Source organism: Lepidochelys kempii, chromosome 3, assembly GCF_965140285.1.
Source record: "Lepidochelys kempii isolate rLepKem1 chromosome 3, rLepKem1.hap1, whole genome shotgun sequence".
Lineage (NCBI taxonomy): Eukaryota > Metazoa > Chordata > Testudines > Cheloniidae > Lepidochelys > Lepidochelys kempii.
In genome coordinates this window covers 209210816-209238504 of record NC_136382.1, presented here as the reverse complement: position 1 = coordinate 209238504, position 27689 = coordinate 209210816, and the positions used below count along the sequence as shown (strand labels likewise).

The 27689-nt window shown below is 49.0% G+C and overlaps 1 protein-coding gene across 1 annotated transcript; it reads left to right on the top strand.

The window, feature by feature from the left end:
• Positions 1 to 115: 115 nt before the first annotated feature.
• Positions 116 to 26962, top strand: RRP36 (ribosomal RNA processing 36). Its single transcript, XM_073339877.1, has 8 exons — positions 116 to 247; positions 2163 to 2653; positions 9970 to 10108; positions 15477 to 15543; positions 18366 to 18470; positions 18608 to 18682; positions 19585 to 19702; positions 26588 to 26962. The coding sequence occupies exons 2-8, from the start codon at positions 2194 to 2196 to the stop codon at positions 26725 to 26727; spliced, it is 1104 nt and encodes a 367-aa protein (XP_073195978.1). The 5' UTR covers positions 116 to 247; positions 2163 to 2193; the 3' UTR covers positions 26728 to 26962.
• The last annotated feature ends 727 nt before the right edge of the window (positions 26963 to 27689 follow it).

The window sequence follows — 27689 nt, the reverse complement described above, 5'->3', positions numbered from 1 at the left end:
CACACAACGGGCCTCGCAACACGCGCCGCTCCCTCGCGCCTCTCCCGCCCACGCGTCGCGCCCCGCACGCGCACGCGCACCTGCCCGACGCCAGGCTCCCTGCCCGCGCATGCGCGAAGCCGTCTCGCTCGCCGCCCTCTGTGACGCCACGCCGGGGCCGGTTGCCTGGAGGCGAGGCGGGGCCTGGTCCGGCCGCGTGGAGCCTAGCTAGCGTGCGGAGGCGCCGGGCGTTCGGGAGCCTCCTGGGGTGAGTTTGGGCCGGGGTTACTGTCCCCGAGAGCGAGCGCCCTCCCCACCCCCGCCCGGTGGTCGGGGCGCTCGTGCCGGGCCCTGAGCGCGCTCCGGGAGCGGGAGCCGTTCGGTGCCGCAGCAGAGCCCCGGCCGGTCGGGCTCCTCCCGCACGCCACGGGCCGGCCCCTGCAGCGTGCTCGGGGCCTGTCCCGAGCCGGCGGGAGGGCGGCTGCTGGTCGGCTGGCCGGCCGCGGCCCTTGATGGGCGGCCGCGTCGCCGCCACCGAGCTGCGGGCGGTCCGCAGTGCGCCTTCCGCTCGTCCTCGGCGGCCGCCGGAGCCGCTGCGGGGGCATCCCCCAAGGGCCGCGTGCGGGGCGGCCGATCAGCGGCACTGTCTGGCAGAGAGGCAAGGGGGCGTGGGGGGCGGTGTTATTTGTCATGTAAGCTGGTCCGGTAAAAGATGCGATCTCACCTTGCTTCTGTAATGCCCTGGGAACAGCAGGGCAACAACAACAGCACTGTGACGAGCGTAATTAGTTGGGGGGAAAAGCCAGCATGGTTTTTGCAAAAGGAAATCACGCCTCACCAGCCTCCTAGAATTCTTTGAGGGGGTCAACAGGCACGTGGACAAGGGGGAATCCAGGGGATATAGTGTCCTTAGATTTTTCAGAAAGCCTTTGACGAAGTCCCTCACCAAAGGCTCTGAAGCAAAGTCAGCTGTCATAGGATAAGAGGGAAGGTCCTCTCATGGATCAGTAACTGCTTAAAAGATAGGAAACAAAGGGTAGGAATAAACGGTCAGTTTTCAGAATGGAGAGAGGTAAATAGTGGTGTCCCCCAGGGGTCTGTACTGGGACCAGTCCTATTCAACATGTTCATAAATGATCTGGAAAAAGGGGTAAACAGTGAGGTGGCAAAATTTGCAGATCATACAAAACTACTCAAGATAATTAAGCCCCAGGCAGACTGCGAAGAGCTACAACAGGATCTCGCAAAACTGGGTGACAGGGCAACAAAATGGCAGATGAAATTCAATGTTGATAAATGCAAAGTAATGTGCATTGGAAAACATAATCTCAAATATATATTATCTAAGTTAGCAGTTACCTCTCAAGAAAGAGATCTTGGAGTCACTGTGGATAGGTCTCTGAAAACATCCATTCAGTGTGCAGCAGCAGTCAAAAAAGCAAACAGCATGTTGTGCATCATTAAGAAAGGAATAGATAAGACAGAAAATATCGTATTGCCTCTATATAAATCCATGGTACACCCACATCTTAAATACTGCGTGCAGAAGTGGTTGCCCCATCTCAAAAAAGCTCTATTGGAATTGGAAAAGGTTCAGAAAAGGGCAACAAAAATGATTAAGGGTATAGAACGGTTTCCGTATGAGGAGAGATTAATAAAACTGTGACTTTTCAGCTTAGAAAAGAGACGACTAAGGGGGGATATGATTGAAGTCTATAAAATCATGACTGGTGTGGAGAAAGTAAATGGGGAAGTGTTATTTACTCCTCATAACACAAACTAGGGGTCACCAAATGAAATTAATTAGCAGCAGATTTAAAACAAAAGGAAGTATTTCTTCACACAATGCACAGTCAACCTGTGGAACTCTTTGCCAGAGGATGTTGTGAAGGCCAAGACTTAACAGGGTTCAAAAAAGAACTGATAAGTTCATGGAGGATAGGTCTCCATCAATGGCTATTAGCCAGGATGGGTAGGGATGGTGTCCCTAGCCTCTGTTTGCGAGACGCTGGGATTGGGCAACGGGGGATTGATCACTTGAGGATTCCCTGTTCTGTTCATTCCTTCTGGGGCACATGGCATTGGCTGCTGTTGGAAGACAGGATGCTGGGCTAGATGGATCTTTGGTCTTACCCAGTAGGGCTGCTCTTATGTTTTTTTGTAAAACTGATTGTTTATTGCAGTTGGAGGCTGTGTGGAAGCAGTGAAAGCCTCATGATGTGGCCACGCCAGGACAGGCCTGGGAACAGCCCCAGAAAGAATGTTTCCTCCTTTGGAAAAGGAGTGTCTCGGGGGATGCAAGGCAAAAGGAAAGCACCAGCCATAGAGACTGTGGAAGAAAGCACTCAAGACACCATCCTTGATGCTAAGCTTGTCACTGCTCAGAAGCAACTACTGGAGAGTTCAAGTAGCATAGCGGGCATTTCTGGAGAGTGCAATCATGACACTAAAAAGCCTCGGCTTCTGCAAGGAGAGAGTGCCACTGACCAAGGAGCTGTCAGTGAGGACTCTGAGGACAGTGATAGCGATTACAGTGATCTAGAGGACTTCTCAGGGGATGATGATGATGACAAGACAGGTAGCAGAACCTCTGGCAGCAGTGATGAAGAGCCACGTGCTGGAGGAAAAGACAGCTCAAAATGCAAAACTGCCCCAGAGAGTGATACGAAGAGAGGTAAACACTGATAATGGGAAGTGTTTAATAAACTGTGTTTCAGTGTGACCCATCAGCGGTTCTGAGATCTTCTTTCCATGCTGACTCCTGCTTTTCTCTTTGACGTGCTCCTATCTCACAAGTACAGCTACCATGGTTCAGGGCACTCATACAGCTATATTTTTGTTGGCATAATTTCATGTTAGCCTGTTGCCGCTTTGCACCTTGCCAGGTACATGCGTTTCATGCTGCCTCACCAACTGGTGCCTGGGTAGAGGATGTGGATGTGTTTTCAGTTGCTGTATGGTATATTGAGATGTCCTTGGGAACAGAGACCTGGGAAATAGGATGACTGGCTAATCCAATTGCACAGAGCTGGTCAGACCAGCCTGTCTACAGTAGACACTTCTTGTTACAACCCAGTTATAGCCTGACAGGCACGTTACAACCCAGCTCCCCAGCATGGTCAAACTGTGGAGTAAACTGTTACAACCTGGTTATAAACTTGGTAAAAATCTGTAGAATGGATAAACCATTAGGCTGGATACCAGGACCTATGTCCTAATGGTGTAGAATCTTTAAGGATGTAGCCTAAGGGAAACATTGGAAACCTTATTATCTGAGTCACTTAAAACTGGACAAAACCTTGGAGAGTCTTTTGTAGAGAATCTTGCCACATTGACCTGAGGATGGATTGGAGCTTAAATAATAAGCAGTTTGATAGTCGTGTGCAATGTGTGAGCTCCTAATTCACTATTTGTCTTTCCTCCCCACCTACACCAACCTCATGAGTTGAATTTGGGATGGGGGGATGGCTTATGATTTTATCTGAGCTCTTTAGATAGAGCTCAGATAAATCTGTAGAATGAAACACCCAAAGATTTCTGCATTTATTTAATTGCCATGTGCGGTCAGTTTGTCAGGGACATGGGACAGTAGCTGACATTCTGCCACCATGTGCCTGAGAACCATAGTTGATGTCTGTGAAGTCTTCCAGTGTGGATTAGCTAATGAACTGTGAAAACTAGGATGGTTCCAAAGGATTGGGGTGGTGTATGCAAATATGATCTCAGCCTTCAAAAAGGCTCCTGGCAAATGCCACCCATATATCTAATTTAAGTCTTGAGTGAAATAATGGAACAAATAGTAAAGGAAAATAACCTGTAAAACGTGGGTCAGTGGTGTCAAACAGAGAGCCCCCATGATGTACTTGGGGCTGCATGGTATATTTAGATTGTGAAGAATAAGTTTTAATTAAAAAAACAAAAGAAAGCTTGGAGCCTGCTCAGTTTTGATAATAACCTTCCAAATGTGAATCCAGGGATAAGCAGATGCAATTTTGTCTTCCTGAGCCTGAAACAGTAGCTTTGTGATTTGTGAACATCTCTGTTGCCCATTTATTTAATTGGCGTGTTAACACTAAAGCTTGACAATAGGCCTCTATAAGGTCTGCTCTAGGAATTATTTTGGGGGAGTTCTATGGCTTGCGTTATACAGGAGATCAGACTGTATGATCCTGATGGTCCCTTCTGGCCTTGGAATCTATGAACCTAGGAAATGTCAGCATTAACTGTTCTGTTACTGATCATTTTAGTAGATGCAGTGAAGAGAATAGGAGGGGAGCAAAGCCAGTGGGGTTGTGGAATTGTGAAGAATTGTGCTGCAGGGAAGAAGATGTAGAAGGCAGAAGGGACATAAAGAGGAATTAGAAAGGAAGGTGGGGAGGGTGGGAGTGTTGGTACTAAAGATGAACGTATTTTCTTCTGCGTGATGCTGAATGCAACAAGAACCAAACAGACAACAAATATAGATAGCTAAGTTTACTTTTGACAAAAGGCAAATTCTACTCTTCATGTCTGCACCAAGTTCTGCATCTTGGCAGGGAGTCACTAGATGACCATTGTGGTCCCTTCTAGCCCTAAGATTCTATGAAGTTCCCATTGACATCAGCAGAATTCTCACTGTGAATTGAGGGTAGTATTTAGTCTTGAATGTATACCCCTGCCAACAAGTAAAAATGGAATTAGCCTTTCTCACAGAATGCTTGACGCCCCTGATTCAGGGTATCATAGAGCTGTGAGCAAGAAGCAGCATGGAGGATTTATAAAGAAAAAATAATACCTGACAGATTTTTTCTATTTACTAAATTAGTGGGCAGTAGGAATGATACAGATGTGATATCTGATATTTGTATTCAGAACCAAATTTTCTAAAGCAGCTGCTTAAATTTGCATCTGAGTTACTGCCATGTATCTGAGTGTCTGCCTGAATGCACAATTATAGGATTTGCATCCTCATGAAATCAAACCCCCGAAAATGACATTGGATAAGGCCCGACGCTATTGCATGGATTAAAAGCTAGCTGATTCACCACAAACCAAGCTTAATTGTACATAGTAACATACTGAGTTAGGGAGGTGTTTAATGAGTTCTGCAGGGACAGGTGTTAGGTTTTATTAAACATGTTTATTAATGAATCTGAAGGAGGGAATGGAGAGCACATAAATGAAATTCAGATGATATTGAACTAGGAGGTGGTATGAACATAGTGAAGATAAATAATAGAGAGGGCTCTAGAGAGATTAAAAGGTGGCCAAAAGAAAAGGAATGTGAACACACAGATGTTCAGTGCAAGGTAGAAACCTGGAAAGCAGTGATGTCAAGATATTTAGGGGTGTCAGTGAACAGCAAGTAGCCAAAATCAGAATGACCACTTCATCTCTCACCTTCCAGCTGAAATGTAAAATACACTTCTTCCACCTAACCTCCCAAAAACAGATCTACTGAAATACAACAAATACTGAAAACACCTTCTTGGCTGGGAGTGGGTGGGGGAGAGGCAGATTGTCAGGTGTCCTAGAATTTGTAAGGCAGTGAGATGATAGAAGAACTGGTGTAATAGAACTGTAATGATGGTTAGATATGAGAAGTAACGGCTTAAAAAGGCTTTGTGGTGCTTGAGTGCACAGAACACAATGGGAGTTTATGAACTTATATAGAGTTATGGTCACTCCTAAGGAGAATGGCCATACTGGGTGAGACCAGTGACCATCTAGCCCAGTATCCTGTCTTCTGACAGTGGTCGGTGGGAGTGAACAGAACAGGGAAAATATATCGAGTGATCCATATAGTGTCATCCAGTCCCAGCTTTTAGAAGTCAGAGATTTAGGGATACCTGGAGCATGGGATTGTATCCCTGACCATCTTGGCTAATAGCCACTAATGGACCTACCCTCCAGGAATGTGTCTAATTCTTTTTTAAAAACCCAGTTATACCCTGCTAGGAGTCCCAGAACCTTCACCTTTCCCAGCAACTGGATCTGTGTGTTGTAGTTGGCGTCTAACTTGGGTATTGCTCTTGGATAATGAGGCCATTCCTTTGAGGACAAATTGCTAAGGGACATAGCGAAAAACAATTCAAGGTGGTGATTGTCACAGAACAGCTGCAGATGGTGGAGCGCTGCTTTTGGGCACAAGGAACAAGCACTAACTGGTGAGATTGCATCGTAATGCAGGATTGGGATGACAAGCAGTGGCTACAAAACCTTTGGATGCAAAAGGCCACATTCCTGCATCTGGTTGCCGTGGTTGCCCCAACCATCCAGTGCAGTAACATCAGAATGAAAGCTAAACTGACAGCTGAGAAGCAAGTGGTGATCACATTCTGGAAGCTTCCAATGCCAGGTTGCTTACTGGTCAGGAGGAAATCATTTTGGAGTTTGAAACCCACAGTGCGGGCCAGAGTCTTGCAAGTATGTAGGGCCATGAATCATTTCCTGCTATGCAGGACAGTGACTCTGGACAATGGACAGGATGTAGTGGATGGCTTTGTAGAAAGGGGGTTCCCAAATTGCAGTAGGATGAAAGACGGCATGCTCATTCCTATTTTGGCCCCAGCCCTCCTTTCCATAGAGTACATCAACAGAAAGGCCTGCTTTCCTGTGGTTATGCAAATGTTGGTGGATCACTAGAGATGCTTCACCAATATCCATGTGGGCTGGTCGGGGAAGGTACATGCCCCTGACATCTTTTAAGAACACGGGATTGTTCAGAAAGTTACAAGCAGCGGGATTCTTTCCCAACCATCAGGCTACTATTGACAATATGGAAATACCAGTAGTGATTTTGGGGTTCCCAGCCTACCACTTACTCCCCGGCTCAGAAGCCGTACACTGGCCACCTCAGCAGCACCAAAGAAAGATTCAGCTACTGGCTGAGCAGATGCAGAATGACTGATAAATGTGCTTTCGGTAGATTGAAAGGACACTGGCATTTGTTTATTCACTAGATTGGACTTCAGCGAGAGAAAAAAATGCGAAGGTTATAGCTGCCTGTTGTGTCCTGCATAATATCTGTGGTGCAGAGGCGGAGAAGCTGCCAGCAGGGTGAAGGGCTGAGGTGGAGCAGCTGTCTAAGTTTGAACAGCCGGATACAAGTGCTGTTGTGAGAGCTCAGTGTGGAAGTGTGTGGTTGAGGGAGGCTTTGAAAGATCATTTTAACCGTCAGCCATATTAGTGTTCTGGACTGGACTGTTCTGTGGGCCTGAAGCTTTGGGTGCTGCTAGGAATTGTGTAGTACTTGGTGTCCATGTGTAACTGTGACGCTGTGTGTACTGAAGCTATGAATTAAGAGGTGCTTGTCATACATTTTATAAATGACTGCTGATTTATAAGTATGGTGTGCTTTAAATACCATTGTGCATCCAGTGATGTGTGTTGTGAACTAATAAAGATCATTTTATTTAAAAAAACAGAAATGTATTGAGTGGCATAATCAGGGCAGGAAAACCTGTGCAAAAAACCAGGCAATGCAGTATAAACTTTAAACATAAATTAACAGAATGGGACTGTGAAATTGGAAAGGTAGCAAACATTTCTATCTGTTTCAGTGCACAAACGTAGTTCATTGTGGCTACTGATTCACCTGCCATGGTTCTCTCAGGTCAGTGCATGAGAATCTGTGTTTTTGCTTGCAGCCTCCTGGCATGGAGTGGCAGTGGTATGGTGCGGCCCATGAAGCCACGTGGAATGCTGGGGGGAGCATGCAGGGAACTGCTAGCATGGAGTTCTTTAAGGACTGCAAAGGGCTGGGAGTCTGGCAGGTTTGGACAAGTAGGTTGGACAGGATCTGCAACAATTGTTTTCTGTCTGAGAAGACCCATTATGTCCTGGTGCATTTCCCACTCCCACTGCACGGCTCTACTGCGTGGTATGTTATAACTGGGAAATTACACTGTTTATAGCCTCTGAGGAGAAAGCAAAGCAGGAGGTCTGACTTCCTGGGGAACTCCTGTGCAACCTGGAAAACCTCTGGTTAGGTGGGGAAGGGAGGTGGGTCTCTGCTGAAGGGAAGTGACTGCTGAGGGGCTGAGAGCCTGGAGTGGATGCCCTTGCAGGATTATGACAGAGAAATACATGTGCAGTTGCCCTGAACTTTGACTAGGTAAAGAAATTCTACTTCAATAAAAAGAACAAGAGTACTTGTGGCACCTTAAAGACTAACAAATTTATTTGTGCATAAGCTTTTGTGGGCGACAGCCCACTTCATCGGATGCATAGAATGGAACATATAGTAAGAAGATATTTATACATACAGAGAACATGAAACAATGGGTGTTACCATATACACTATAACGAGAGTGATCAATTAAGATGAGCTATTACCAGCAGGAGAGAAGAAGAAGAAGGGAAAAAAAACCTTTTGTAGTGATAAGATAAACTTCAATAAAGACACTTAAAGTAATTGAATCTTCTGTGTCAGGGCGTCCTCTGTTAATGGGGTCAGGCAGGAATTTGCATGCAGTTGACCAGCTTTGTTAGGTTTTTTTTGTTTCTGAAGCAGAAGGTGGTTGCCAAGGGCAGGATAACTGACGTGATGGACCAATGGTCTGATCGAATGTGACAATCTGGGCATGGAATATATTGTTTGGGCTGCATGTTCAGAGGCTTCGTGTCATGCGCAGGGAGGTGATTGCACTGGCCAGATCACATCAGGAATATTGTTCGTTCCAGACACTTAATATCATGAAGAATTCAAGGGGCTGTATATGTCTAGTACTACTAAGGGGAGGGTAAATGTCTTGACTATTTTAAAGGTGTAAACAGGAGGAAGAGGAACTGTTTTGGGGGTGTAACTAGAGGTAATGGGCTAACAGTCATACCATCTATTGAAATTCAACATATCTGTCTGAAAGTTTTACATGCTGTGGTTGCAAGTAACATGTAAAATCACTGCCACTGAAGGATACTAGAGAGAGATTTGTGTTTTTTCTTGGTTTTGTTTTCATACTGTGTGCATTTACGTGCAGTCTAGTCATTTTTGAAGTTTCCCTTGTTTGTGTGGGTCTCTTATACAGCAGCTGGGGGAAGAGAGAGAAACATGTTATAAGATAGAAAATGTGTTCGTAAAAACACACTGAATGGGTATCTGGTAGGGGTAGGACCTGAAATCATGACTCTTTTTTTTTTTTTTTTTTTTTAAATAAACCAGAGTTCGTGTTATATCCCTAGAAGAAAGGGGACATTAGGGCTAAGTATCAGGAGAACACGTCTCAGTGCGGTGTGTTAGCCTCTGGAATATTGTGAGGCTACGTCACCTGGGACACTTAAACCTATAGCAGAAGTCATCCTAGAAAATGAGCAATAGGGAGCGTGGTCTTGATATGGGGGTGACTGGGTGGTGTCTGGTGGGCTGTGATAGATAGGAGGTCAGACTAGGTGATGTATTGGTCTTTTCTGGCCTTAAACTCTATGACTCTGAGATGAAATGAACTTGACAGCTTTTCCCTAACCCTTCTGAGCAATCTTTGGATGCAAAGGTGAATAATTTCCTGTGTAAAAAGACTCCAGAGCAGTGTGAGAAATGAGCTGCGTGTAACCCTGCAAGGAGGGAACTAGGATTTGGGGAGTCTCACTGCAGCCAGGGTCAGGATGGGGTGGTTGACACGTCAGAGGCTGGCAATGCAGTTAATACGGAGCCCACTGGAAGAGAGTCTGAATGCCTCTTGTGTGCTTTGATGACCAGGTGAAAACCTTGGAGTGGCCTCCTGGGCCCTCTGATGATCTGGCAGGGAGAAGCTAAGGAGGGGGTCTTCACAGTCTCTGCACTGGGAGGGAATGGTAATGCTTCATGGGGCAGCTGTGAGGGAGAAACCAAGGAATACAGTCTGACTTGCTGGCTGTCCCTGTGCTCGGGGGGGAAGTGTTTTGTGAGTGGAGGCACCTCAGCTGCCCCCGTATCCCTTTTACGGGGGGATTCCAGCACATTGGGTGTAAACGCAGAAGTGTGTGTCTGGCAATTGAGAGATTGAGAGTCCCTTTTTGTTTTCTCTTTCCCAGAACTATCCTTACTGTCTTTCGAGGAACTTCTGCAGCTGCGGAGCAGTGTTGGAACCAAAGCATATCGGCAGATGACTAGTGGGAAGAAGCCAGTGAACCATACAAAACCTAGGACAAAGCAACGGCCCAGCAAACAGGGGTAAAGATGTTCCAGAGCCCTTTCTCTGCAGACAGAAGTGTATGTATGTGCTGCCTCATCTAGTGCAAGCATGATGAGCGCCCCTCAGAGCGTCTTCTGTGCCAGGCGGGTAGATCAGACCCTCTAGCATGGCACACAACAGAGATCCTTTGTCATAATGTTTCCTTTGGGAATGGTCCATCCCTTTGCCGCTTGCCATCCATGACTTTGAATTTCCAAAGTGCCACTAAGCAAAAGCGTTTAGGATAGCTCTTAGTTCATAACCAACACTTCCTGCTGAGACGCTCCTCCTGCCTTCATCTTTGCTATAATTACTGCAGGTGCTTTGCAACCCCTCAGATTGAGAGATGCTTTTAACACTTCCCACACACACCTTTTGTTGTCTCTTCTGAGCTGTCCATAGTTCTCTTTAAATCTTAACTTAGTCCCTCTGGTCACTGAACCATTCTCCTTATGGTTTTCTGAACTCCTTCCAGCTTGCCAATATCTTTCTGGTAATGAGGTGCCCACAGCTGAGCACATTATTCCAACTACAGTTAGAGCTATCTAAAGAGGGGCTATCCCTCCTGCTCTGTGGCCAGATGTAGCCGAAAATTGCTTTTTCCTCTCTGCAGCCTCTCACAGCTGCATTTTTTCCAAGTTGAATTTCCTCTTGTTAATTTCTGTCCATATTTGTCAGCACTTGTATTCACAGTTCCGCCCAGTTGAATATATTCTGGGGTGTCATCAATATGATGATTAATGGAGATATGAAATAAGACAAGACCTACACAGATTGCTACAGTCCCTCACCAGACATCTCGCCCCAGCTTTATACATTGCCATGTGTCATTACCCTTTATTCGTGGTCCTGAAGCCAATTTTCAGTCCGCGTAAGTGTCATTTCCAAGATGATTCAAACAGACTGCCTCCCCGCTCTGTTTTATCAGCATTCTTTCATCTAGTTCTAAACCTCAGATGAAAAGGTCTCTTCCCACTTACAGGGATGGTGAGAATATTTTGTATTTCTGTTTTGCCTTCTACCTGAGGATCTTGGAGCTTTAAAGACAATCCAGTACCCCTCATAAAACATCTGTGCCTCTGCTATTATGGGGTATTTATCGCTAGTTATTGCTAACTCTCGAAAGCCTTTTGAGGAATGCTTCATACAAAAGCCCCCAGGCTGCTAAAGTCCCTTGGTATGTTTGTTTTGAAAGGAACCTTCCTAAGGTTCCCTAAGGTGTTGCCAGGGAAATCCATCAGAGGTCTGTTGATTTCAGTGGAGCACTGTACAATGAAGTGTTGCGCGCTTGTTCAAAGGGCAGCAGCCCCTGCCAAATTACCTGTCACGGAAATACAAAGAAATGCACTGAGCAGGGCTTGAAAAATGTGTAGTAGAGAGAAAGGGTGGGATCTCCAGGGAGCTGCTGGGGCAACACCATGGTGAGGAGCCCAGCTGCTGGATGTGGGGATAGTTAGCTGGTGCTCCTAGTAGGGTACTGTCATGGGACTGTGCGTGCGGGCTTCCTCTCTTGTATTGCCTATGGCTAGGGAATGTCTGAATTTGATAGATGCCAGATGGGGGATGTCCTTCTCTCTTCCAGCAGGGAGATCATTTACTCTGTCCTCTCCCTCCCCCCCCCACATGCCTGTAAGCCTCCTGTCTGTCCAGGGCTGCAGGGACTCCTACTCTTTTCTTCTTGCATCCCCCATTATTTGCATCCTCTCTTCTTGTGAATACTCCAAATCCTGCCTCTGCTTTTTGAGAGAAAGTACTGTCTGAGCTGCAGCAAAGCAAAATTGACCTGACTTGTTAGTTTCACTGCTGAATGTTGTCATGTTTGGATTTCAGGAAAGCATTTGATGCAGTGTCTCAAAATCTGACCTTACTGTGGCATGCAACGATTGTTTACACTCTTTCCAATTTCTGTCAAAGGATAATGGTACATGTCAATGTATGAATTGAGGGGAGGTGTCCAGTGAGAGATGCTGCAGGGATTGGGAAATGTCCAGTCTAATTTACAAACATCTTCAGAGAGACTAAACAGCACTCATGTCGCTTGCTGATGTTACTGAATTGGGGAGAACCTCAAATACCAGTGAGGACAGAAGTGATACAGAAGGAGCAAACGTGACTTGAAAAACTACAGTAACTCCTCACTTAACATTGTAGTTATGTTCCTGAAAAATGTGACTTTAAGTGAAACCATGTTAAGCGAATCCAGTTTCCTCATAAGAATTAATGTAAATAGGGGGGTTAGGTTCCAGGGAATTTTTTTTTGCCAGACAAAAAGCATTATATACATTTTAAACCATTTTAAACAAGCAATTTAATGCTACAATCATCATTGCTGAGTATGAAGCTTGGTTGAGGTGGTGGAGTCAGAGGGTGGATTGTCCGGCTGCTCCTCTTGCTGAGCTTTCTGAACTCGAAAAAACACATCTAGAGATTGTTGTTTTGCTTTCCTTTTTTTTTCTTGGTAAATTTTTTTATAGCAAGTCAAGCATTGGCCTGCTAAACCCAGGGTTGTGAGTTCAATCCTTGAGGGGGCCATTTAGGGTCTGGGGAAAAAATTGGGAATTGGTCCTGCTTTGAGCAGGGGGTTGGACTAGATGACCTCCTGAGGTCCCTTCCAACCCTGATATTCTATGATATTAGATGATCAACTCCCCTAATCACTTTGGAGCTGCATTCCCTCTCAGGATCGTCATCACTCAGGATTTGCAAGCCAGCTTCAATCATTTGTTGGGAGGTGCCCCTGCCTTACCCTACACAGGCACAGCCCACTGGCACTGGAGATGAGGCAGGCAAGGAGGCTGAAGGTGCTGTAGGCTAGAAGCACGTTGGGCAGCAGCAGTGGCAGCTTCCCCTACTCTGCAAGCACCAGGGGCGGAGGGCTCAACCCTCAGCCCGCCCACTCCACCCCTTCCCCCAAGCCCCCATCCTTGACCCACCTCTTCTCCCCCCCACCTCATCCCCCTGTACTTCGCAGGCTCCTTCCCCCTCCCTTCTGCCCAGGGCAATCAGCTGGTTTGTGGTGTTCAGGAGACGGGAAGGAGGGGGAACCTGCCTGCTGAGTCCTAGCTCCTCTCCTGACTCCTAAAGACTGCAAGCCAGCTGATTGCAGCCGGCAGGAGGCAGTGGGATGGAGGGGGCGGGGGAAGGCGCTGATCTGCGGGGTCTGGGCGGGCAGGAGGTGCTGTGGGGAGTGGGGGGGAGGCGTAGGGAGGCTGCCAGCTGTGGAGAAAGCAGGCAGCCACACAACGTAATAGTGGAGCATTGCACAACTTTAAACGAGCATGTTCCCTAATTGATCAGAAACGTAACAATGTTAACCGGGAACACTTTAAGTGAGGAGTTACTGTATCAGAAAACATCAAAATGTGATTGATTTTGGAAAAGATAATCCAAAATCCCTGGTAAGCAGTAATGAGGAAAATGTGTTGGGGTGATAGTGCATGGCTAATGAGACATGACCGTTTAACATGGTATGGCAGCAAAATCAGCCACTGTGGTTTTGGACTGCATACGCAAAGGTGAGTAGCAGGGAAAATAAAAGAATGGCCATAGTGGGTCCTTGCAGCCCAGTATCCTGTGATCTGGCATAGGTGCCAGGTGTTTCAGAGGGAATGAACAGAATAAGGCAATTTATTGGGTGATCCGCCCCTGGCAGTTTCTGGCAGTCAGAGATTTATAGATACCTAGAGCATGTGGTTGCATCTCTGACCATCTTGGCTAATAGCTATTGATGAAGCTGTCCTCCATGAATATATCTAATTCTTTTTTGAATCCAGTTATACTGGGTGGGAGGCAGTGGTCCTCTCTACAGTTCTGGTGGCATTTAGAATATCTAATACAGTTCTAGGCACTTCATTACCAGAAAGATGGGAATTTAGAGGAAAGCAATAGAAATGGTGAGAGTCTGGAGGAATGTATTTATGAACACTGGTTATAGCAGCTGTGTGTGCTTAAATTAATATCTGGTCAATTAAGGCTAAGGGAGCGGGGGACCACAAGTCTACAAATATTTTTATAAATGCTCAGACAAAAAGGGACCATTATTATAATCTAGTCTGACGTGTATAGCACAGGCCAGAGAACCTCACCCAATGATTCTTGTATCAGGGCCATAACTTATGATTGAGCTAGAGCATGTTGTTTTAGAAAGACATTTGGTCTTGTTTTAAAGACTTCAAGTGATGGAGATTCTATCACATCTCTTAGTAAGTTGTTCCAGTGGTAGCTTACCCTCCCTGTTAAAAATGCACCTTATTTCTAGTCTGGATTTATCTAGCTACAGTCTTGAGCTACTGGATCTTGTTCTGCCTTTGTCTGCTAGGTTAAAAAACCCTATACTATCAACTCTTCTTTCCATATAGGTTCTTGCAGATTGTGATCAAGTCACCTCTTAGCTAAATAGATTGAGCTCCTTTAGTTTCTAACTATAGGGCAGGTTTTCCAGACTTTGATGCATCCTTGTGGCTTTTTTCTGAACCCTCTCTGATTTAACATCCTTTTTAAGGTGTGGACTCCAGAACTGGACACAGTATCCAATAACAGTCTCATCAATGGTAATACTACCACTCCCTGCTTCTACTCTGTATTCCCCTGTTTTCCATCCAAGGATTGTGATAGCACTTTTAGCCACGGCATCGCACAGGGAGTTCGTGTTCAGTTTCCACCATGGCTCCTAAATCCTTTTCAGAGTCTCTTTCCAGGATACAGACCTTCATCCTGGAAGTATGACATACTCCCATGGTTCCTAAATGTCTGACCTTGCATTTGGCTGTATTAAAAAGGCATGATCTAGTGAGCCCAGCTGTCCAAGCCTTCCAGATGGCTTTGTAGAACTGACCTATCTGTCTCTATTTACTACTCCACCGATTTGTCTGTTATCTGCGAACTTTACCAGCAGTGATTTTTGTAATTATCTTCATTGATAAATATTGAATAGTATTGGGCCGAGAACACCAGGAAGGGAGAGGAATTATTTAATGTGTGTACAGGTATAATGGGATGAAATTAAGCAAAGGAGACTGTCAGGTGATTGAATAATAAATTATTCCGCATTGTTCCTCGGGAAGCTATAAAAACTCCATTACTTAAGAAATATTTTAAAACTAGCCTGGACAAAGCTCTGGAAAACGTAGTGTGGGGAGTTCTCCTGCCCTGGCTCACAGGATGGTGGTCTCAAGGCATGTGTCTGTGAGAGGTACGGGTGGTGAATGGACTGCACAGAGCAGACCTCCCCACTTTTTGGTGATTGTTCTGGGTGGCTGGAGAAGCAGTGGTCTTTCTGTGTGCTGAGTGGTAGCAAACTGTCAGCAGTCAGAGTCTGACCTGGCCAGTCCTGTCTCCTCCTTTCTCTAACATATGTTTTTCTCTCAGGCCATTGGAGATTTCTGCCAAGAAACCGGTCCCCTTTCTACGACAAGTGGTCTCTGTTAAAAAGATGGTAAGTGCAGGTTCCCAGGTTAGCAGTCGGTTCCTTTGGAGGCTGATGAGGAACACAAGATGCGTGTGGCAGAGACCGTATAAATGGACTGTTGAAGGGAATGAGACCCAGATGGCAGTCTGGGGGAAAGGTATGGACCCTCAGATTTTTGAGGCAGTCAAGGAGCAGGCTGTGAGGAGCGACCCTGTGTGAATACAGAAGAGTTTGGTGCTGCCAGTGGATATATGGTGGAAATGGTGCTGCTCCAGCTAGTCCTAGATTTATAGATTCCAAGGCCAGAAGGGACCACTGATCATCTAATCTGACCTCATGCACTAGGCCATAGGATTGCCCTGGATGAATTCCTGTTTGAACTAGAGCTGGTCATTTGGAAAAACATCCAATCGTGATTTTAAAATTGCCAGTGATGGAGACTCTGACTGACTGACAGGTCTCAAAATATAATTGAGAGCAGGGAATCGAGTGGCTGTGTTTCTAGTGGGGTCCCACAGGGATTGATTCTTGGCCCTAGGCTATTTAAAATCTTTATTAATGACCTGGAAGAAAACATAAAGTCACCACTGATAAAGTTTGCAGACGACACAGAAATTGGGGCAGTTGTAAATAATGAAGAGGACGGGTCACTGATTCAGAGTGATCTGGATTGCTTGGTAAACTGGGCACAAGCAAACTATGCATTTTAATGTGGCTAACTTATACATCTAGGAACACAGAACATAGGGCATACTTAGAGGATCCCCATCCTCTATCCTGGGAAGCTGTGACTCTGAAAAAGATGTGGGGATCTTGGTGGGTAATCAGCTGAACGTGAGCTCCCTGTGTGATGCAGTGACCAAAAGGACTAAAGGGATCCTGGGTTGCACAAATGGGAATTTTGAGTGGAACCAGAGGTAATTTTATCTCTGTGTTTGGCACTGGTGTGACCGCTTTTGGAATACTGTGTTCAGTTCTGGTGCCCCCAGTTCAGTAAGGATGTTGACAAATTGAAGAGGGGTCAGAGAAGAGCCACAAGAATGATTAGAAAACATGCCTTATAGTGATAGGCTCCAGGAGCTCAATCTATTTCATTTAACAAAGAGAAGCTTTATCCTTTAAACATTCTCGTGGCTGTTCTCTGACCCCTCTCCAGTTTATCAACATTCTTCTTGAACTGTGGGCACCAGAACTGGACACGGGATTCCAGCAGTGGTTGCACCAGTGCCAAACACAGAGGTAAAATAAACTGTCTGCTCCTACTCAGATTCTCCTGTTTATACATCCCAGGATTGTGTTAGCCCCTTTGACCACAATGTTGCACTGGGAGCTCAGAGTTTAAGGCCAGAAGGGATCACCAAATCATCTCATCTGATCTCCTGTCTATCACAGGCCTCCTACACTGTGAAACACACCCATGCTAAACCCAACAACTGAAATTGGACCAAAGTGTTACAGCCCACAGGAGACTAGACTATTAGGTGCCGCAGGCAGAGAACAGGAGGGTCTGAGGTACCCCAGTGCCTGAAGCCCCCGTAATGGTAGGAAAATGGTAAGTAAGATACACCCGGATAGTCCTAGCAAGTGACCCACACCCTACACTGCAGAGACAGGTGAAAACCCCGAAGGTCACTGTCAATCTGTGCTGGGGGGAAATTCCTTCCTGACCACAGGTATAGCGATCAGTTAGACCCTGAGGATATGAGCAAGAACCAACCAGCCAAGCAACTGAGAGAGAGAATGCTTGGAGCCACCTCAGAGCACTAGCTCATTGCATCCTGTGTCCCATCTCCAGCTGTGGTCTTCTCTGATGCTGCAGTGGAAGGAGACAAAAAGACTGAAAAAAAGTGAGAGTAGAGAAAAATCTCTTTCTGCCCGCTGCAGGTGACCAGCTGAAGCCCTGAAGCATGGGATTTTAGGAGAATCAGAACGGACCCCCAGGGCTGCCAAGCCTCTCCCCCACCCCCCAACAATCACAAGCAACCCCCTTATACAATCACACTCCTAAATTTGTCTCGCTCTCTTAAATCTAACTAAGTAGTTTGCCCTATCAGTTCTTATTGGGATGCTGTTCCGGAACCTCACTCTACTGATGGTTCGAAATCTAATTTCTAGCCTGAACTTGTTCATGACTAGTTTATCCCCATTTGTGCGTGTGCCAATACGTTTTTTAGCTTAAATAGCTCTTCACTTCCCTGATGTATTTATAGAGGGTAATCCTATCCCTTGTCTCCTTTCGCAAGACAGGCCCTTCATTCCCGATCATCCTAGTAGCTCTTCTCCTCACCTGCCGCAGTTTGAATTCATCTTTCTTGAATGTGGGTGACCAGAATTCCAAATGAGGTCTGACCAATGCCTTGTACTATGGCATTAATACTTCTCTATCTCTATATGGGAAATGCCTCACCTGATTCATCCTAGGATTGCGTTTGCCACAGCTGATTATCTGTCCATGACCCCCAACTCATTTTCAGAGTCACTACTTTAGAGGCCCCCATCCTGTAGGTATGGCCTGCATTCTTTGTTGCTAGATGTATGACTTTACATTTGGCCATATTAAAATATACGTTGTTTGCTTGTTCCCAGCTTATAAAGTGATCCAGATTGCTTTGTAACAGTGATCTGCCGTCTTCATTATTTACCACTTCCCTAATTTTTGTATCTGCAAACTTTATCATTGATTTTTGTTTTCTTCCAGATTATTGATGAAAATGTTAAATAGTGTGCGACAAGAGCCCTAGATACAGGAGATAGGACTAGGCTGAGTTAGGGAGAACAACCAAGCAGCATTCAGGCATTAGTTCTGCTCTTGGCTCTAATCCCCCCTCTTCCCCCTCCATTCTATGCAGGTGCAGAGAGACCCCCGCTTTGATGACCTGTCTGGGGAGTACAATCCAGAAATATTTGAGAAGACATACAGTTTCCTGAACGGTCTCAAGAAGAGGGAAAAAGAGGTGACACTGTCCTTTGCTCATGTTGGGTCAGAAAAGCCTGCTTCAGTGAGGCATCTTCTGCAGGGCCCCATCATGCTGGCCTCAGAGGGAAAAAATGACATGCAGTGGGACTCACTGAGTATTGCTCTCTCCTGTAGATAGTTCAGAAGCAGTTGAAGAAAAGCCAGAATGTGGAGCAGCGGGAGAAACTGCAGCAGCTCCTAAAGCGCATGGTGAGTTAGTGTCTTGGGTACCAGCTTCAGCTCACTGCTCCCATGGGAGGGAGACAGCTGAGACTGGCCAACATGTAAGACTCCAGTGTGGCTAATGAGACAGGAGGTCTGCCCTGAGCATGGTCTAGACCAGGGATCTCAAACTCAAATGATCACAAAGGCCACGTGAGGACTAGTGCATTGGCCTGAGGGCTGCATCACTGACACGCCCCCCACCTTACTGCCCCCAATCCACCCCTTCCATGAGGCCCCACCCCTGCCCTGCCTCTTCCCATCCCTTCCCTGCCCCCATTCCAACCCCTTCCCCAAAGTCCCCACCCCAACTCTGCCCCCAGGGAGGGGTGTGGGATGCGGCAGGGGGCTTAGGGCAGGGAGTTTGGGTGCAGGAGGGGTGCAGGCTCCGGCCCGGCGCCACTTACCTAGAGCGGCTCCCGGGTGGCAGCAGCACGCATTGGGGCCAGGGCAGGCTCCCTGCCTGCCCTGGCCCTGGCCCTGCTCTGCTCTGCTCTGGGAAGCAGCCAGAACCACATCCCTGCTGCTCCTGGGGGAGGGGGGGCACAGGGCTGCGTGTGCTCTTTTTGCCGCTCCTCCAGGTACCTCCCCCAAAGCTCCCATTGGCTGCGGTTCCCCGTTCCCGGCCAATGGGAGCTGTGGGGGGCAGTGCCTGGAAGAAATGCACGGAGCCCTCTGCACACCCCCGCCCCCGGGGTGTGGTGCTGGAAGCAGCGCAGGGCTCACAGTGCCAGAGGGGGCAATCTCGGCCACCCCTGGCCCAGAGGTAGGTGGGGCGGGAGGCAGCGTGGCACTGAGCTTGGCGGGCCGCAGGAAATAGCCCCATGGGCCTTGTGTTTCAGACCCCTGGCCTAGACGGTCCATGACATGTTCCTGTTTTTGCTTCCCAGACACAGCAGGAGGAGGCTCAGAAGGAACGGCAGAGGCAGAGAGAGAAGGAGCTGGCCTTGAAGAGAGCACTGAGGGAGCAGGCCCAGCTAGGAAGGAAGCCCTTCTATCTAAAGAAATGTAAGTTTAGGATGATGCTGCTCTGTTTATACCAGGAAATGGACCTGTTGCTGACAGTTTGCTATTAGTGTGTGGTCCCTGCACCTATAATGAGCAGATTGAAATACCTCATTCAATAAATAGCCATCACACCAGATCCCCCAACACTGGTGGGGGCAATAGCGTAGGTGGGGCAAATCTGTCAGCAGCTAGAACAAGCGTTCTCCTTCGAGTGATTGCTCATGTCCAGTCAACTTCGGTGTGTGTGTTCACCACATGCACCGGTGCTGGAAGTTTTTCCCTCAGCAGTATCCGAAGAGGACTGGCGCCGTTGGCCCCCTCCACCCTCCATTCCTTCTTGCTGCCAGTGACGGTGTATGGAACTGCTGCTGCTTCAGCTAGCGCTGTTGCTTCTCGTTTGTTCAAACCCAATTACCTTTTGTATATTATTGTATATAATTTCTCTCTAGTTTTAGTTTCCCTATTTGTTAGAGACTTAGTAGGTCCCGAACGGGGCATGCCCTGGTCCCCACGCTTTAAGCCCTGTGATTGCTGTAAAAGGCCCATGCCCCATTCGCAATCCACATAACAGTTGTTTACGGTGCTTGGGCAAAGGTCACATTAGTGATACATGCAGAATCTGTAAGTCCTTCGAGCCTAGGACGAAGAAGGAACTTGACATTCACTTGAAAACGTTCCTTGTGGAGTCTGCCCTTATCCTAATGCCGGAGCAGCGCTCCGATTTGGCCTCAAGCACCGAGACCTCAGTGCTTAGCGCCCTGCCAGTACTGTCTGCGAGTCGGCACCGGTCCTCTTCCATGGCTCCAGCCAAGAAGCCTAGGAAGACGGGGCGACAAAGGTCTCCAGCTCCCCACAAGGGAAAGGACAAGTCTGGGGTGGACCAAGGCCCTGTCTTGGGCACCTCTTCACCCCCTTGGGGATCCTGGACCCCAGCTCTGGTTGAGCAGTGTAGCCCAGCCTGCTCCCCTCCGGCTACCCCAGACTGCGAAAGGTCCTCGTCAGCTCCAGGTGCTGTCCATGCCGGAGGCCCTGCAAGCAGTGCAAGAGATGATGTTTCTCCCAGTGCCACCCATTCCGGCCCCTGCAGGGTCCCAGGGTAAACCCGTGTTGGGACCACCACAGTTTCCACCTTTCCAGCTGTGCTCCCCATCGCAGGGAATGTCCCGCCAACGGTCACCCTCTCGCAGCCGACATGCTTCTGGCTGCAATAGGTAGAAGCTTTGCAGTCCCATCCGGACCTCGGCCAAGGGCAGAGAGGCTCGAGGCACGGCTCGTGTAATCTCTGTGGCACCGGTACTGCTCCAGGGACAGGTCAAGAGACTGACGGTACCGTTCTCCGGACCATCACCGATCCCTCAGGGGAGTATCACCGCATGCGGCTGCATCTTTGACGCCACGCCCGCTCTAGTTCCCAGTCCCACTCCACATCCCAGTACCACTCATCAAGCGTGAGGTGTAGATTGCCGATCACCGAGGCACCAATCCAGGCAGTTGCTGAGGTCAGCCAGATCCAACTCCTGGAGGAGCAGCCGTTACCGATGAGGACAGAATCACCACTCAGCACAGTCTTGGTCAGAGGGGAGTGACTGCTTGGGCTCTAGTTTGGTTTCAGAGTGAGGTTCCCTAGCTGCGGGACAAGCTCCGATACCTATGGTGCAGACTACATCTATGGCACCCAGCCAGCCCCATGGCCTCAGACTCCCATGGCTGGCACAGTGGTACTCTTGGGGGTTCACTCAGCCCTCGGTATCCGGAGCTTCAGAGAGACCAGCTACCTCCCTCCTGCCTCCCTTCAGTTCAAGAGGCCTCGGCTGCAGACACACCACAGGCACAGGAGGAAGTGAGTGAGCAAGCCGTCGGACCACCTCTGATTGGACCCCTTGGTACTGGCTTCCTCTTCCTTGTCACCAGATGAGGCTATAGTGGGGGCCCCCTCCACCAGTTCCCCAGGATGATGCTAAGGCGCATCAGGAGCTGTTAGAGGGTTGCCACCAACCTGGGCCTCCAGGCAGAGGCATTAGAGGAGCCCACAGACTCACTCTTTGATGTTCTCTGCCCTGCAGCCCCACCCAGGGTAGCTTTGCCCCTACATGAGGAGGTCGCGGAAATTAGCAAACCCCCTCCTCCTTGCCTCTGATCCCCAAGAGGGCGGAGTGCAAGTACTTTCTGCTATCCAAGGTTCACGAGTACCTTTATTTCCACCCTGCTCCCAATTCTCTAGTGGTAGAGGGTGTCAACCACAGGGAGAGACTGGATCAACCGGGGGCTATCCCCAAGAATAAAGACTCAAGGAGACTAGAATTGTTTGGGCGTAAAGTTTATTCGTCCTCCAGTCTACATTTGTGGGTGGCCAACCATCAGGCCCTCCTAGGCCGCTATGATTTTAATATGTGGCAGGCCATGACCAAGTTCGAGAGTGCCCTTCCTGAGGCTTCTAGGAAGGCGTTCTGGACGATCTTGGATGAAGGCTTGGTAGCAGCCAGAGCAGCTCTCCAGGCAGCATTGGATGCTGCGGACACCGGCGCCCATACCATGGCATTGGCCATCTTGTTGCGCAGGGCTTCTTGGCTGCTCCTCTCTGGTCTTTCCTTGGAGGCTCAGCAGTCAATGCAAGATCTCCCTTTCCACGGGCACGCCCTGTTCGCAGAACAGACGGACATTAAACTCCAGGGCCTGAAAGATTCCCGCACGACCCTAAGAACACTGGGCCTGTACGTTCCTGGCCCTCCCACAAGCGATTTAAGCCGCAGCAGCCTCAGAGCCAGGGGAGCCACCCTCGTGAGGTAGCCCCTGGATCTTTTGTGGGGGGGCTCAAGAGGCGCCCTGGCCACCAACCCCAGTCTACATCCCAGGCGGGCTCGACCTGCAGTAAGCAGATGGGCAGGCACCCATTTTGAGGGTACACCTGAGAGCGACCTACCAGACTGTTCTCTGGATCCTTCCTTCCGTTTGCCAACCGCCTTTCTTCTTTCCTCCCTGTGTGGGCATCTATAACATCAGAACAATGGGTCCTCAATTCAGTGGCGCAGGGTTACACCCTTCAGTTACTTTCTACCCCCTTCCCGCCACTCTCCCCGTCCCTCTTCAGGGACCCCTCTCATGAGAGTCTTCTCGTGCAGGAGCTAGAGGGTCTACTACAGCTGGGTGCGGTGGAGGTAGTTCCTGTGGAGTACAAGAACAGGGGGTTCTATTCCCGTTATTTTTTAATCGCCAAGGGCGGTCTGCGGCCCATATGAGACCTGCGGGGCTTGAACCACTACTTGGCGAAAATGAATTTCCGCATGGTCTCCCTGGCCTCCATCGTCCCCTCCCTGGATCCGGGAGATTGTTACGCCGCCCTCGATCTGAAAGATGTGTACTTTCACATCGCCATCTTTGAGAGAGACAGACGCTTCCTCCGCTTCACGGTAGGTCTGTTTGGCCTAGCAACAGCACCGTGGGTATTTACCAAGTGCACGTCGGTGGTGGCAGCTTATCTCAGATGTCGGGGTATCCAGATCTATCCGTACCTCAACGACTGGCTCATCAAGGGCATCTCCAGGTCCAAGGAGACGTTACGGTGCTGCTGGCCACGTGCAGTCGCCTCAGCCTATTGGTGAACAACAGAAAATCCACGTTAGTTCCAGTACAGAGAATGGAGTTCATCGGAGTGGTGCTCGACTCAACCTCTGCCACAGCGTTCCTGCCACTGGAGAAGTTCAGGGCAATAGCCGACCTCATCGCAGAAGTCGCCACGTTTCCCCTGACTATAGCCAGGGTTTGTCTGCGCCTCCTAGGTCACATGGCAGCGTGCACATGTGTCTTGTGCAATGCCAGGCTCTGGATGCAACCCCTGCAGCAATGGCTGGCGAATGTCTATTCCCAGTCCAGGCACCATCTGGAAAAGGTCGTCACCATTCCCGCAACGATACTCACCTCACTCCAATGGTGGTCTGACCCTGGGAATGTCCTGGAAGGAATCCCCTTCGATAGCACTCCCCACTTGGTCGAGTTTGTCTCGGATGCCTCAGATCTCAGTTGGGGGGTGCACCTCGTGGTCCCCAGAAGAGATGATGTTACACACAAACGTCAAAGAGCTCAGGGCGGTCTGCAGGGCATGCGTGGTCTTCCTTCCTCACCTGTCGGGCAGAGTGGTCAGAGTCCTCACGGACAACACAGCCTTGATGGTCTATATCAACAGACGGGGGAGCTCAGTCCTCGGCCCTGTGCTAACAGGCACTCCGTCTTTGGGACTTCTTCATCGACCACAGACTCCATCAAATGGTGTGTCACCTCCCAGGGGTCAAGAACACGTTAGTGGATCACCTAAGCAGGGACTTCTCCTCTCAACACAAGTGGGCACTCCACCCAGAGGTAGCCTGCGCGATCTTCCAGAGGTGGGGAATCTCCCAAAGTGGATCTGTTCACCACCAGGCAGAACAGGAAGTGCCACCGTTTCTGCTCCAGATGGGGTCTGGGCAAGGGCTTCCTCTCCGATGCCTTCCTCCTGTCCTGGGCGAGAAGCCTGATGTGTGTGTTCTCCCTGATCCCGCTCGTCAGCAGGGTCTTGGCGAAAGTCAAGAGAGACAGGACCCAAGTTGTTATGATTGCACTAGCGTGGCCGCACCAACATTGGTTGGGCACACTGTTGAGCTTGGAAGTGGTCCCACCGTGGCTTCTGCCGGACTGAGAAGACCTGCTGTCACAGGACCAAGGTCGCCTCTTGCACCCCAACCACAAGTCCCTCCACTTCATGGTGTGGATGCTGCATGGCTGAACCCTGAGGAAAGGGCCTGTTCAGAAGGGGTACAGGAGGTCGTCCTCGAGAGTAGAAAGCCCTCGACTAGACAGTTACCTGGCAAAGTGGACAAGGTTCTCCCACTGGGCAGCTGAACGGGGCATTTCCCCCTCGCATTCTTCGATGCAGTCGATCTTAGACTACCTGTTTCACTTGAGGAATCAGGGCCTGGCACACTTCTCTGTCAGGGTGCATCTGGCAGCCATCTCTGCCTTTTATCTGCCTGTCCAGGGGCAGACGGTGTTCTCCCATGACATGACAGTCAGAGGTCTCGAGAGACTTTTTCCTCAAGTTTGGTCCCCGGCCCCTCAGTGGGATCTCAACTTGGTTCTGTCCAGGCTCACCGGCCCGCCCTTTGAGTTCTTGAACTCATGCTCCCTGTCTCACCTATCGTGGAAGGTCACTCTCCTGGTGGCAGTGCTGTCAGCGAGGGGAGTCTCGAGGCTGCAAGTCCTGACCTCAGAACCGCAGTACACAGTCTTTTATAAGGGCAAGGTCCAGCTCTGGCCCCACCCGGCTTTCCTTCCCAAGGTGGTGCCTACTTTTCCAATATGAGCCAGGACATCTTCCTTCCGGTATTCTGCCCTAAGCCCCATGAGACGAGTGAAGAGAGGCGCCTCCACGCTTTCAACATAAGTGTCCTGGCTTTCTACTGAGATCGGACAAAGCCTTTCCGTAAGTCGACTCGACTTTTCATCTCTACAGCTGATAGGGTGAAGGGCCTCCCCATGTCCATGCAGAGGTTTTCTAACTGGATTACCTCTTGCATAAGGGCTTGTTACGAGCTAGCAGGAGCCCCGCTGCCACTGATTGTCAGAGCTCACTCAACGAGAGCACAGGCATCCTCAGCGACCTTCCTGGCACGCTTCCCGATCAAGGACATCTGTCGAGCCGCTACATCCTTGGTGCACATGTTCACGGCCCACTACGCCATCACTCAGCCAGGGACGGCGGTGGGTTCGGCAGAGCTGTGTTGCAATGTACATGTCCGTGAACCCCTCCCCTGCCTCCATGGGTGCTGCTTGGAGTCACCTAAGTTGAATGGACGTGAGCAATCACTCGAAGAAGAAAAGACAGTTACCTCTTCCATAACTGGTGTTCTTAGAGATGTGTTGCTCATGTCCATTCCACAACCTGCCCTCCTTCCCCACTGTTGGAGTTTCTGGCAAGAAGGAACTGAGGGTGGAGGGGGGCCAGCAGCGCCCTATAAGCCGTGGCATATGTGCGCTGCTCCAGGGGGCGCCAGAGCCGGTCTCCTATGGATACTGCTGAGAGAAAAACTTCCAGCACCGGTGCATGTGGAAAGCATGCCCACAGCTAAGTTGAATGGACATGAGCAACACATCTCAAAGAACCCCAGTTACAGAAAAAGATAACTGTCTTTTGGCCTTCCCTAGCACTCCCCTTGTGCTAAGCATGTTAGACAGGGGAAGACCAATGGGTGAACCCTTCCAAAGTGACCGAGACACTTAAGAGCCTGAACCTCATTCCAAGTCAGTGGGGCATAAGGTGCTTTTAAAAATGTTATTCACAGTTCCTGAACCAGAGGCCTGAGAGAGGAAGGCAGAGCTCATAGATGAGGCCCTTGACTGGGATTCAGGAGGCCTGGCTCAGCTCCCTGCTCTGTCACTGACTGCATGTGCTTCTTCATGTCGCTGTGCCTCAATTCCCCACCTGTCCCATGGGGCTAGTAGTCATCTATTCAGATGGCGAGCTCTTTGGGGCAGGGCCTGTCTTTGTTTGTGTATGTACAGTGCCTGGCACAGTGGGGCCCTGGTGTCAGCTGGGGCATCTGGGCATAATTGTAGTATTACTAAGAACAGTGTAAGCCCAAGCGGGTGGGAGGAGAGTGGTGGCCAAGTGGGGGTAGCACCTTGCTGCTGGATTTTGCATGTGTCCAGCACTGTTGTGTATAGATGGAGTGGCAGGCGGACCATGGGCTGCCTGGAAGAAGCATGTTGTCACAAGGGAGGTGGAAGACGAGAGGGTGGAGCCATTGGCCAGGGTTAGGGAATGGGCTGCAGGCGGATAGGGCAGAGCAGAAGCAGGTCCTGAGAGGGTTGTGCTGGTTTGGAGTATAAACCTCCTTGTTCTTTGGCATTGCACAGCTGAGAAGTGGAAATTGGAGCTGGCTGAGAAGTACAAAGCGCTGAAGGGGAGCGGGAAACTGGAGAGCTTCCTAAGCAAGAAGCGGAAGAGGAACGCCATTAAGGACAAGCGCAGACTGCCCTTCCGGAAGGACATGTGACTTCTGGTGGGTGGGGCCAGCAACCAGCTCTTTGAGTGGTGGATATCTGATGGTGGGATTTTAGCCACTTCCGATGGGGAGCTGGGCCTTGGATTGTGGCCACAGCCAGCAGCCCCACTTCCTGACTGGCTCAAGTCTGTCCTGCATCTCTTTAGCATCGGAACCAAGGACCTTGTCCATCCATCTAGACAGTCAGAGTCTGAGCAAAATAAAATTCTGACCCATTCCTGTACAAGGCCACCTCGAATCTTCCATAAGGGTCAAACCTTATCTATAATTCTGTGTCCGTACATCAGGGGAGTCCAGTAAGGGGAGCTCTGTGCTTCAGACAAGCACGCCTCCACTTTGCAGTAGACATAATCAGTAGAATTGGAGGGGGCTTTGCAGGGACACAAGGGGAAAAACCAGAATGAAGAATCATGCCGATCATGATCAATTGATCCTGCTTTACTTATGCACCCCAGAGCTGGTGCTCTTTCCTGTGGTCGTCGTTGACTTCTGTAACACCACCACATTGTCTTAATGTAACTTCAGCCAGTAGGGAGAAAATGGTAAGTCACAAATTCTAATGGAACACTTATTACAGGGTGGAAAAAATCAACTGGGCTACGGCAAAATTGCAAGTACAGTCTCACTTCATAGCAAGCTTATGAAATCATGAATGAAGTGGAGAAAGTGAATAAGGAAGTGTTATTTACACATGAACCAGGGGTCACCCAATGAAATTAATAGGCAGCAGGTTTAAAACAAACAAGGAAGTAGTTCACTCAGTGCACAGTCACCCTGTGGAACTCGTTGCCAGGGGATGTTGTAAAGACCAAAAGTATTACTGGGTTTAAAAAAAGAATTAGATTACGTTACAGAGGCTAGGTCTATCAGTGGCTAGTAGCCAAGATGGTCAGAGATACAACGCCCTGCTCTGGGTGTTGCTAAACCTCTGACAGCAAGAAGCTGGGACTGGA

Coding starts and splice junctions, on each gene's coding strand:
- RRP36 (XM_073339877.1), top strand. CDS start 2,194: ATGATGTGGCCACGCCAGGACAGGCCTGGGAACAGCCCCAGAAAGAAT. Junction 10,109..15,476: donor CAACGGCCCAGCAAACAGGG/GTAAAGATGTTC, acceptor TTTTTCTCTCAG/GCCATTGGAGATTTCTGCCA. Junction 18,471..18,607: donor TCAAGAAGAGGGAAAAAGAG/GTGACACTGTCC, acceptor TCTCTCCTGTAG/ATAGTTCAGAAGCAGTTGAA.